Source organism: Cygnus atratus, chromosome 15, assembly GCF_013377495.2.
Source record: "Cygnus atratus isolate AKBS03 ecotype Queensland, Australia chromosome 15, CAtr_DNAZoo_HiC_assembly, whole genome shotgun sequence".
Classification (NCBI taxonomy): Eukaryota; Metazoa; Chordata; class Aves; order Anseriformes; family Anatidae; genus Cygnus; species Cygnus atratus.
This window is the reverse complement of record NC_066376.1, coordinates 15,020,338-15,032,760: the sequence shown is the minus strand read 5'-3', so window position 1 is coordinate 15,032,760 and position 12,423 is coordinate 15,020,338. Positions and strand designations below refer to the sequence as shown.

Below are 12,423 nucleotides of genomic sequence, written 5' to 3'. Positions count from 1 at the left end.
GCTTATCTGACCTAGTGACCCTCTTGCAGGATTTATTTCTTCAAATAACAAGATAGCCTTGCACTGACTGTTTGCCTCACTGCTGTCATCACCATGATCCAGATTTTTGTTGACATTTTTATGCTGTTTTTGAAGTCAGTGTACTTCACAGAACAAATCTGTGGGTTCTACAGTTGAGAATCACCAATAAATTATGTAGACATAGAATTTATAGTTGTTAACGGAAAAAAAAAAAAGACACTTGAAAAATAGGGGAAAGGGAAAAATGAACGTTGCAGAGCAGGAATGAAGGTAAGCAGGAATGAAGATTAAGATATAATGGAGTCATTGCAAGTTAGGCCAGTGGTTTTATAGTCTATTTTTAACTATTTTTTTTATTTTGTTTGCCTTTTTATTTTTTTTAATGTAATGGAAGTCATGGCTTGCTTTTTTCAGTGTTCAATTGGCTAGTCCTCCATAACAGTTTATCAGTTTTTGGTCAATAGTCAAACAATGTATAGAAGAAAAGATATCAATATATTGGTTTGTGAATAAAGATGTTCCTAGGACTAGCAATTAAGTGTTTAATGACAGAGTAAAAATAAATTTCACATTATATATTCTTGCTATGTATAGAAACAAATGAGGAAAAAAAAATCAAAGTATGACACTCACTCTCTTATTAATAGATATGTTTTAGGAAGCTAGCAGTGTTCGCTTCTGGACTGAAGGATACTACAATTCTAAATAGGAAATGGCCTCATTGAAAACATTTACAAGGAGGCTTTTTAATTGTCATGTTTTGGGCATAGGAAATATTTAGGCTTTATTTATGCTATTGTGTTGTTAATTTATACTGTGAAGAAAGTAGGGCACTTGCAGATCATTCTGAAATCTAAATTAAACTTAAGCTGTCCACATCGTTGTGGCAGAACAATGGCAGATCACAAAACTGAAGGAGGAATGAGGATTTCTCATCAGTCTTGCCTCCCTGTTGGCTTTATCAGTCAGGCTTTACTTGACTAGGAAGGCTGGCCTGTTCTTCAGTGGTGGAAGGTCTCAGTGGAACACACATCTGACAGTACTGGAGCCTCCGTTCTTGGATCTGAAACCAGTAAATTGCACATTGTAGTGCTGCTTTGAATGAACTTTTCTCCTGGGATATGCTATTTATAATTTGTTTGGGCATGCACTCACAAATAGTTTTGTGTGACCTACTAATAGCTGTTGTCGATAGCTTAAATGATTTCAGCTGTTCAATCTGTCTTACTATTAAGCAATAGTCTACTATTGGTGTTAACTCCCTGTAGTAACTCTGCAGTCTCCAAAATCTGCTGTGGTAGCTATATTTTGCAGACAAGGTAAAATGAACTAGCTGAGGAAAAGCTGCTAAAATACACACACACACACAAACAAGTATCTGAAAGCAAACAAACAAACAAAAAAAGAATAAACCATGGTTGAAATGGCTAGTTGGTTGAAAACCAACTATGGTTGAAAGGCTAGTAGTACAGAAACAATTTATTCTATTAAATAAGTGAATTTAGTAAAAAATCTTTATTATGATTTGCTAATTAGATTCCCAGAAGCCTTTACTATCCTAGTGACCCAGGTCAGTGTAGCTTTCTTGTCTCACTTATATATGCAGATAACTTGAGTTCCCCAAAGGAATCTGTAGGTGTCACTTAAAGTATTCCAAGGAATAGTCTATCCAGTGCAAGACACCATCTCTAAAGAATATTTATTAGTACACACTTAAAAGAAATGTTTCCAGTTTAAATTGCTAATAATTCTAGAAAACAACTGGGTAGTGTATGACCATCTTCTTTGGGCGTGTGACAAAGTTTGGGTTTTCGCCTGAAAATAAGGGAAGTTTGAAAAATTAGCTATTTTACTCATTCACCTTAAAGTCTAATTAAATTAATTCTGTAGTAAAAAGTTATTTCTCTCATGCTCCCCCACCTCTTCTCCTGCCAGATATGGTCCACTGCTTATTGTGCCAGCAAGCTGTGTTGCATTTCATGGTTGTATAGTTCTTTCCTCAGGAAAGGTCATTTCTTCAGGATGGTCATGTGGCAATCATCGTAACTGTTTATCTAGAAAAATGGCATTAAAAATGGCATTGCCCTTTTTTTTTTTTTTTTTTTTTTTTTCCTGTTTTCAGTTCTGTCTTTCATAGTGATTAAGCAGAGGGAAACAAGGAGAGGAGACAGCTCCAGGTGACTGGCCAGCTGCCTGTGGATCAGCACCAGAAAGTGCTCCACGCATTGCAATTTGAAAACCATTAATATAATGGGTAAAGTCTATGAAGCATTTTAAAACCTCCCTTGCTTATTGTGCTGCATTTTCTGAGCCAGGTGACATCAAAAGAATTGGTTCTGGCTCAGACCAACTAATAAAAATGGGTAAGACTTATTTTTATGCTGAATATCAGTAAAAGCATGTACAGGAGATTACTTTTAAGATTCTGGCTTTTACCCAGAGCACAACAGTCTATCTAATCCACATCCACCAACAAAGAATTTGATAGGTTTAGAGACCCCAGACTTTTGTCTTCTTCTACAAAGCATGAAGAAGAAACTTGGGCTTGCATGTAGTTCATGTGTCATATGAATATGACACTCCTTGTTCTTACTGTTGTGTACATAGGTATCGAGTACACCTATGAAAAAGATTGTATAATTATGCACATCATTTAAATAGGGCATTCAAATTGATCAATATTTAAAGCTGATATAGGTAATAAAGCATTTATATGTTGTTGTTATAAAAGAAATAATGAAAAGAAAGGGAAAGTCTGGCTAATTCCTGACATCAGAGAGATAATGGGATCTTTCAGAGCCCAATAAAAATCACACAAATTGCTTTTTTTTCTTTTCCCAAGCAGATTTAATTATCGTTAATTTTTCTAGTCAAGCACATGTTTATTTAAAACTGATTTTTTTGGTTCAGTAGTCCAGCCTGTACCAGCATTAGCCTCCAGATCTCAACAGCATCCTGTTTATTCTGATCTAGCTTGCCTGACTGACTCCCCAAAGATAAAATTCACTAAGTGAACTTGACAGATTCCAGGCTGTCTCCATATGGCAGGGACTGGCTGCAGCTTCTGAATCTGCCTGGGATTTAAAAGCTGCTCTCACCTTATTAAGATGGCAGCAGTTACATGCAAGCCAAGTTCACAGGAGCTTGTTTTAATTCTTTTGGCCTTTGTTTGAGACCAATTCTTACAATTTTTTTTAATGCTTTTTTGTGTGTGTGTGTATGTGAATTAGAGCAGGGCTGGAAAGACCACCTTTCTTTTCCAAATGGTACTTACACCAGCAGGAGATTAGAGTTGAAAATGAATCTGCACTTCAGTAGTTGACAATTTTTTAAGAGATGTGTATACAGCTTAGGCTTAGCAGGTGCTAAATGGACCAGACCACAAGAGAATTCTGAAGAAAAAGAAAGAAAGAAACAAACAAAAAAGCCAGAACCTAGTGTGAATGTATTTGTTTTCATGACTGTCTTCACTTTTACCTTTGTGTACTAATGGAGTGCTGTTGTTTGTCTAGCTATTAACAAATTAGTTGTATTTCCCTATATTAAAAATACCAAACCTTTATTCTAGCAACGTGAGAATTTTGAGCTTTCCAAACTGAACTGCAAGGAGCATTTGTGAGAATTCAGACCAGCTGAGGATCTTCCTCTGCATGTTTAAATCTGAATGGAAAAAAAAAAAAAATTACTGAAAGAAAATATCACTGGAAATATATATAAACTTTGTAAAAAAAAAAAAAAAAAAAAAATTGTGATTGAAAGATCACTATAAGATTAAAAAAATCTTTGTGTTACATCAATGCTCTTTTGTGTGTGTGTTTGTGTGTTCACAGGATTAAGCTCATTTGCACTGGTAGGTTTAATCAGATCATCCTTAAACTGACAATGTAGTCACAATGAATTTAGAAAAAGTAAATAAAATATCATCAGTGGTAAGTGCTTTTTGTATAAAGGATAGACACTGAAAAAAGGTAGTTCAGCAAGAAAACAAACTTAAGTTAGAGTTGTTGTGTTGGGACTGATGGAGTTATAGAAATATGGTTATATTTTTCTAAGAAACTGGAAATAGAAGTAGATTTCCTTGGCTGCTAACTGTTCCTGCCTGATGTTGTTTATTAGTAGCATGTACATGTGTGAAAAAGAGGTCAAGAATGAACAACAATTTTGCTTTTTAAAGTAAAATAGTGGAAGACAATAATCTCACATGATACTTTCTTTTTAAAAAATCACAATTTAAACTGACTTTTTGCAAGTTAAATTGTGTTGAAAAGCAACTGAATTGACTAAAATAAATGATTAAATGTCATAATCTCTCCCTATTGATTTTTCCCTGTCTTTGAGAAATAGTGATTTCTTTTTTCCACCAGTTATGGGTTTTATATTTGGGAGTTTAGTTTTTATAGGAGCACTGAGTCAAGCAACAGGGATTTCTGCTTAGCTATCTATGGTTCTTCCCCTTGCATCCTTTTTGTAGTATGGAGCGAGGCTCTTCTGTTGTTGGGAGCACGTAGTCATTGCCACAGTATTATCTTTTCTGGAAGCAGAAGCTTTGGAGGAACTCCCATCCAGCACCTTGACATTTTCTATTTTATCTGAAGTTGCCTGAATTGGTGTGTGAAAACTTGGATTTCCCTCAGACATGTTATGTATTTAGCTCTTGAAGATCATCTATGTCTTCCTGAATGTTATTTGTAACGTTTATCTTCAGTTAATTTGCTTTTAGCTGCAGATTTGTGTAATTAACTGATACATCTATTTGCTTACTGATAAAAACTCAATGTTATTTTCTGTGTTCTGTGCAGACCAGTGCCAAAAACTACCAGTAGTCCCAATAGCAATTAAGCAGGGAGCAACAGAACTCTGTCATTGCTGTATTTCACAAAATATATGTATGAGTCATGTAAGCACATGTAGAATAAATGCCAGCTGAGTTGTTGTTATAGTAGATGCTCTTAAGCAAATATTTTAAAGACAAAATTTCATCCTTCTGAATAAAAAGAGGCTGAAGTCCTGCTCGAGGATTTATAATAAGCAAATAGGTTAATTTTTTATCTCAGATCTAGCACAATTATCTCTTTCCTGACATCCTACTGTAAGTAGTATATGAAGGAAGTATTGCAGGTTAGCTGATGCAGCAGATATTGGGTATATTAGTCTATAAGGAGTATCTTTGAGGAAGGATACTTTAATGCTAGAAGTCAGCTAGGTTTGATTTTTTAATGGATACACTACAGTCATGTTGTTAAATCCATTATGAAATTCACAGATGTCTGCCTTTTAGAACAATTGTAGCAGCTAAATACAAACCTATTTTAGAACTAAAAGCCATCAAGGTAACTTATTTTTTTTAACATATCTTTTCTATGGCATTGTATCATTCATATTTTTTTCAGATACATCATTTAGTGCTTCATTTATATATCCCTTGTGTTTGTGAAATGAACATCTCTTTATTATTAATCTCCTGTTGTATGAACTAGACAGTGGTATTTGAAGAGCTACCAATGCCACTGACAAAGGTAAAGTGAAGTCCACTGTTTGTCTGCACAATTAAATGGCTTATCTGCCAAACCTGAATGATAATCATCACAGAATGAAATAAAAGTAAATAGCAGCTCAAACTCACTGTGAAACATCTAGATCAGTTGAAGTGTAGCAGTCTATATTACAGCACAGCTGACAGATGGAAAGGTGTGAGTGTTCTTCATCTGCTTCAAGAAAGTCTTAGTTTAAGTTGCTGATAAAGAAGTTTGAAGTAACCTAGCACTTTTTTCCACAGAAGCTCATGAGGGAGTGTTTTGGCACTCAAAGATCATATGGTTACAGTAGTCTTAAGATGATGTTAGCATTGTGCAGCAGAGAGGAAAAGGTCTTAAAGCTCTTCAGCACCTCCAGGTTAATCTGGAATATGACATCTGACCACAACTTCAAGGTTGATTTTTTGTTGTTGTTGTTGAAAGTTCCTTTTTTTTTTCTTTCTCTCTCTCTTCCCCCAGATGGCATTTTTTATGAACTAGCAATGATAAGAAATGGAATTGGTTGGTCACTTCTTCACACACTTGGCGATTTTGTTCCTCTGGTTTCAGCACTGATCTTCCCAATGTTATTGCAGAATGCAGCGTGACTGAGCTACAACATGCATATACGTAAAATTGTTGCAGAACTTTGTATGATCTTTCATATATCATTCACCTGATTTTTCTGTTATGTGTTATTTTTAGAACATGCTAACTTTTAATAACAATCGGTTTATGCCCATTAATTTAAGATGAAATTGAAATTTTGCATCTTTTAAGTAATAATGACATACCAAATGCATATGAAAAAGATTGTAAGGAACTGGTTGATTGTAAGATTGGCAGGCTGGGTGAGGGGGATTACTTAGTGTGTGTTCCTTCCCACATAAGATATCATTACTGTGAAGGATCTCTTATATACGAGGTGAGATTCTTTTCGTTACACTAATACAATGCTCTTTTAAGCTGCCATCTGCTGGAGTCTTTGAGGGGTCATAGTGTGAGTTTGAATTGGCTTCCAGGAGTAGCCAACATGTAAGTTGTGTGAGTAGAATCAATCTTTTTCCAGGGGTAATTCATTTATTTGTTTCATGTGTAAAATGAGAGAGAGGAATAAATCTTTCTTCATAATCTCCTGAGCTTTGAGAGTTTTGCAAGTCTGTATTGTCCAGTCATACTAGCATACGGGAAATAAAAGGAATACCACAACCTCCATTTTTAACTTAAAAAAAATAATAATTGAAATGATAGGGAGTAAATGGTAGTAGTTTTTCTAGATTTGGTTATGATAACAACAATTGATATGGTTTGATACATTTAAGAAAGATCTGAAGATGCTGAGCATGGAACCTTCAGAGTGTTTGTTCTGAAGAAGATTAAGCCCAAGTTTTCTGTGCTTACTGTACTAGCATCTAATAGAACATATAGATGGTGTGGAGCAAAGTGTCTGCATGAGAGCTGTATCATCACTTTGCTGCATATCATTGTACTTATAGGTGCAGCAGAAAGTGCTTAGGAAATTGACTATTAACATAATTTGACATTCCTGTATTAGAATATTATGTATTGCAGAAGAAAGCAGTTCCTCATAAGATACACAAAGACAAATTGGACCAGACTTACAAAAACAGAGATTCTCCTTATGATAGGTGTAGATTACATCATGCAAAGGTAGGCCCAGTAGCCTCTTTGACCATTTTTCCAAATATGTTAACAATGTCTAATTTTCTACTCAAGTCTAAGAATCCCCCCTGGTCAGCTCAGTTTTAAAGAAAGAGGGTTGTTCAGTCGAGTATTTAGGAATGTCTGTTGCTTGAAAAAAAACAAGATTTCCTGTTGGCTTCTGCAAAGTAAATTATTTTTTCCATGTTAGTCATCTCATATGAGGTTTAAAACAGGAATTTACTCTCTCCCAGTCTAGTAAGGAATTGTATGTACACGTTTTCAGTGAGCAGTGGCTTAAAGACAAGTGTTTTACATGAGAACCTGGCCCAGGTTATCTTCTGTTTTACATTTTGACTTCAGTTTTCTCTTCTGTAGAGATATTAACAAAACAGTTCACTCTATTTGGAATGCTAATGGCAGTCAAGTTACATCAAAAGAAGGTTCTATTATTAAATTGACAGAATGTCAGTGGCAGAAATCAGCTATAACTCGTTCTGCATGTCATTAGCTGGAACAATCACATGCAAATTCTTAACATTGATCAAAATTCCATTTCTTATTGATTTTTGCTGTGCTAGACAGAATAAGGAATTATTCTTGGTCTGGTACCCAACAGAAATTACATTGCTTGAAGACAGTTCTTACCTCATGAGTAGTTCATGCATTCATTTCTCCTTAGAAGTAATGTTTATCTAAGTCAGTGAAACCCGGGTGATGTCTTTTTAGATTTAAAAGAGATTTCCCACATATCTGGTTTGATTGTCATATCTTTCAGTGTGCTTGTCCAAATCCTACCCACATGCCACTATGCAAATAAGGCACTCCTACATAGTGAATGTTCTGCACAGAAATCATGAAACGCCTTAGCAGCCTTTTTTTTTTTTTTTCCTTTAACAAATGGAGCCCTAAAAATTGTTCTAAAGAAAGTACATTTCTGCCCACCAACTGTGGATAATGCAGGGGCACCTTTAAAGTATATTATTATATAAGCTCATAGGAAGAAATGAAGCCAAAAAAAAAAAAAATCTTTTTCTGCAACTTTAGAGAGTTGTAAGCTACTTGAAAGATTCACCTATATAGAAAGTTGAGATGAAAAATGAACTAGTTTAATTCACGTAGGCTAGTGATTCTCTTTATATCAATAATAAATTGACACGAACTTAGCTAGCAGCCCTCTACACTGAAGAAAACTGCAATGATAACACCAGGCTAAGAATCACTTGCACTTAATACTTTTTCTACCGTTATGTTTTTGGAGATGATGCTCTTTTCACAGCAGTAGTAAAACTGGTATGTTGACTGCTTTAATTTGTAGTTTAATAGACAGATTTAATTTGCTTTGCTGGATTAGAAAAATGAGTTGTGATATGTTGGCCAGTCCCAGAATTGAACAATGTAGCTCCTTCACACCTTCCTTACTGTCTGCACAGTCTGTCCTTTTTCTGTCTTCTGACAAAAACTTCTGTCAATTGATCCTATGTATTTGTGAATGTTTTTTCTGTCTTATCTCAAGAACAGCTTTATTTCAGAGGCAGCTATAGAAGCTCCTATATGCATGTTCATGATGAGAGAACTGTTTCTAGGGGAGTTCATAATTTCTGGAGGTTTAACTTGGCAGGAAAATCTGAAAATGTATGATGTGTATCATGACTTGTTTCTTTCTTTTTTAAAAAAGTGAATTAAAAACAAACTAAATCAGTGCTATGAATAAAATCACATCTGCTATCTCAAATATTTTTAAACCTTCATTGTTCCTTTACAATGTAATCAAATGAAGTTATATTAGAAGCTGGGTTCTTTTGTATATAGATACATTGAGTAAAAATAAATTTGTATTTCCATTTTAACATGACTAAAAATTGGAAAGACAGTTACCATATCACTTGAATCAGAGGTTCCATGCACTCCTCACTTTTGCTGATGACAGTGCAATTTTACTTCAAAGTTTCTGATGTTACTGATATCATTAGCTGGTTCCAGGGAAAGCCACAAAATCCTGAGTCAGGTCACTTGGCAGTCAAGTGGAGGAGAAAAATACTTTTAAAGCTATATTGCATTTCTTTAAATTGAAAATGTCTTTGTATTTGCTTTAGTGTTTGTTGTTGTTATTTTGTTTTCAATCCTGCTGTTGCACTCTGCTGGAATCTAAAATTTATATTTCTTTGACTGTTCAATGTTATTGTTTTTCATCACCTTCATAAATAGTAATGACTAACTTATGTATATCCAGAGAAGTAAAGCATAAAGCCCTTGACTGTGCCAAGTCTGGAGAAAAAAAAAGTAAAATTAGCGTATAAAATGTTAGAAGAGGAATTAAGTCTTTTAGCAGCTAATCATAAGCCAATGATCTTTTAAATTCTAACAATGGTTTGGTAGGTACAGGTAAATCTACCTTTACTTATGAAGACAATGTCAGGTGTATGGTTCAAAATAAAAGGTTTCAGATTAGTGAAAGCTATTTATCATGTTATTCTAAATTCACAGAACGGCAAATCTTTATTCCAAAGGAATAATTCATTTCTGTTAGGGGAATCCCAAAATTTTTAATGAAAAGTTTTTTTTCTCATTTCTAATTAGCTTCAGTACTTAGATTCAAGAATGCTAGCCTTCAACGTTGAGTTTTCTAATGATAATAAAGCACTTAAGGTGGTATTTAATTAGAGAGGTGATAGGAAAGACCTGGGCAGGGCTGAAGTGCTAATCCTTTTTGCATTCTTCAGTGTCCCCTTGTGATTGTGATTGATGAGTTGATTTCGTTTTACAACTTCATTTGCAGCATGTGGTAATACTCACAGGTAGAGGTGTTGTGTATTTCAAGACAACAGCTCACTGTAAATACAAAGAAATGTAGTAAATGGGGTAGAGGTAGAATGGAGAGTTCTTTTAGCTCCTAACCTACTAAATAATAGGTTTATGTTGCTGTTGTAAGTGCTAGTGCTTGTAATATCTTGATATACTTTTACTTTGAAAGTACTCATGCCCTCCATCCACTTTCCTACGTCTATTTGTAGCCCAGTTATTGCGTTAGAATGATCATTATAGAATCCTAGAATAGATGAGGAAGAAGTCATCTGGTCCAACCCCACTGCTCAAGCAGGGCCACCCAGAGCAGGTTGCCCCAGGACCATGTCCAGATGGCTTCTGAGCATCTCCCAGGAGGGAGACTCCACAGCCTCTGTGGGCAACCTGTGCCAGGGCTCCAACACCCAACAGCACAGAAGTGCCTCCTGGTGCTCAGAGGGTGCCTCCTGTGCTCCAGTTTGTGCCCACTGCCTCTGATCCTGGCACTGGGCACCACTGAGCCGCCTGGCTCCATCTTCTCTGTAGCCTCTCTTCAGGTATCTGTACACATTGGTGAAATCCTCCTGAAGCTTCTCTAGGCTAAACAGTCCCAGCTGTCTCAGCTTTTCCTCATGTAAGAGATGATCCAGTCCCTTAAGCATCTTCTTGGCCTTTCTTTGGACTCTGTCCAATACATCCATGCCTCTCCTGTACTGGAGAGCCCACAAATGGACACAGGACTCACATAAAGAAGCCCTTCTTGTTGTCTTTGATATTCCTGCTCAGATTCAATTCCATTTGGACTTTAGCTTTCTTAACTTCATCCCTGAATGCATGGACCACATCTCTGTATTCCTCTGACATTACCCATTCTTGCTGCTACCCTCTGTATGCTTCCTTTTTGAGTTGTTAATCCACACAGGCCTCCTGGCATTTTTGCCTGGCTTCCTGAGCACTGGGCTGGACAGCTCTTGAGCTTACAGGAGGTGATCCTTGAATATTAACCAGCTTTCTTGGGTCCCTCTTCCCGCCAGGGCTTCATCACATGGGGTTCTTCCAACCAGATCTTTACAGATATCAAGTCTGCTTTCCTGAAGTCCAGGGTTTTGAGTTTGCTTTTCACCATCCTCCTTTCCTCCCTAGGATCCTGAACTCCATCACCTTATGGTCACTGCAGCCAAAGCTGTCTTTGAACTTCACCTTTCCTCTTGGTGCTGGAAGTCATCAGCTTCCATCCTTCCCCTTCTCCAGAGGTTATGCTCACCTCAGCAAAGGTGGACACTGCCACCTTCTCTGCTGCTGGTGGCACCTGAAGCTCTCCAAGCTGTTGGATCTCAGAGAAGATTCCATCTCCCTTTCATCTCATGCTGTGCAGTCTGTTCACTTCTATCCATACATTCTCTGTTTGACAGCACTGCTCCTCCAACACAGGATACCTTCTGCCACGAGGTAGTATCATGCCAGGTAGTGGCTGTTAGGAGGAAAGTTCGGAGAGATTTCTTTGATTCTTAGAGGCAATTTAAATTAGCCAGGACTTTCTTAAATATAGATCATTTCCGTATTCTAACTCCTTATTACTGGTGTACTGACTGTATCTTGAAACTTCTATAATGTTTCTTGTTTGGAACCAAGAGGTTTGTAGCGGGGCCGTACAAAATTTCTTATGCTGTCAGTCTGCTTGTGCAGTAGGATAAAAAATTGTCCTCAGAACTCTCTTTCCTGTAAGCATTTCTGACCTGCTCACATCTGATTAGATCTCCATTTCAGTGTGTAATATAAACATTTCCCACAGTAAATTTCTACTGAATTAGTGGAGTCATGTTAGCATAGTATATTTGCTCTGGCAACAGAGGAGGCCGACAGTGTCCTGGGCTGTATAAACAGGAGTATAGCCAGTAGATTGAGGAAGCGATTATCTCCTTTTACGTAGCACTTGTTAAACCACATCTAAGATATTTGGTTTAGTCTGGGGCCCTGCAATACAAGAAAGATGTTGATCAACTGAAGTTGGTTCAGCGGAGGGACCCCAAGATGGTCACCTGCTAGAGCATATACTGTGTAACAAGACGATGAGAGAACTGCACTTGTTCAGCCTGGAGAAGAAAAGTCTCCAGCATGACCTAATGACAACCTTTCAGTGCCTATGAGGGGGTTATCAAAAAGCTGGAGCCAGTCTATTCACAGATACACGTGGAGGGAGAAGATGCAACACATAAATTGGAAAAAGAGAGGTTTGAACTGGATATGAGGAAAAGCTGTCCTGTGAGAATGGTTCAGCACTGGAACAGGCTGCCTGGAGTGGCTGCTCAGACTCCATCCTTAGAGGTTTTCAAAAAATGTTGGTGTAGAAAACTGGCTGAATCCAGCCCAGAAGCGCTGGGTCTGATCTCATGGCTATCCCAGTTTTGAGGAGAAGGTTGGGTTAGAGGTCCCCGGAGGTCTC

At 36.9% G+C, this 12,423-nt stretch overlaps 1 protein-coding gene across 4 annotated transcripts in view; it reads left to right on the top strand.

Moving 5' to 3' along the window:
• Positions 1–12,423, top strand: part of RBFOX1 (RNA binding fox-1 homolog 1) — an 869,105-nt gene that overhangs the window by 690,744 nt on the left and 165,938 nt on the right. Inside the window, exon 5 of one of the 4 annotated variants that reach the window (XM_050713748.1) lies at positions 10,267–10,273. The exons of the other annotated variants lie outside the window; for them this stretch is intronic. Coding sequence (XP_050569705.1) covers positions 10,267–10,273 — 7 coding nt within the window. The remainder of the gene's footprint in view (positions 1–10,266; positions 10,274–12,423) is intronic. 4 annotated transcript variants of the gene reach the window in all.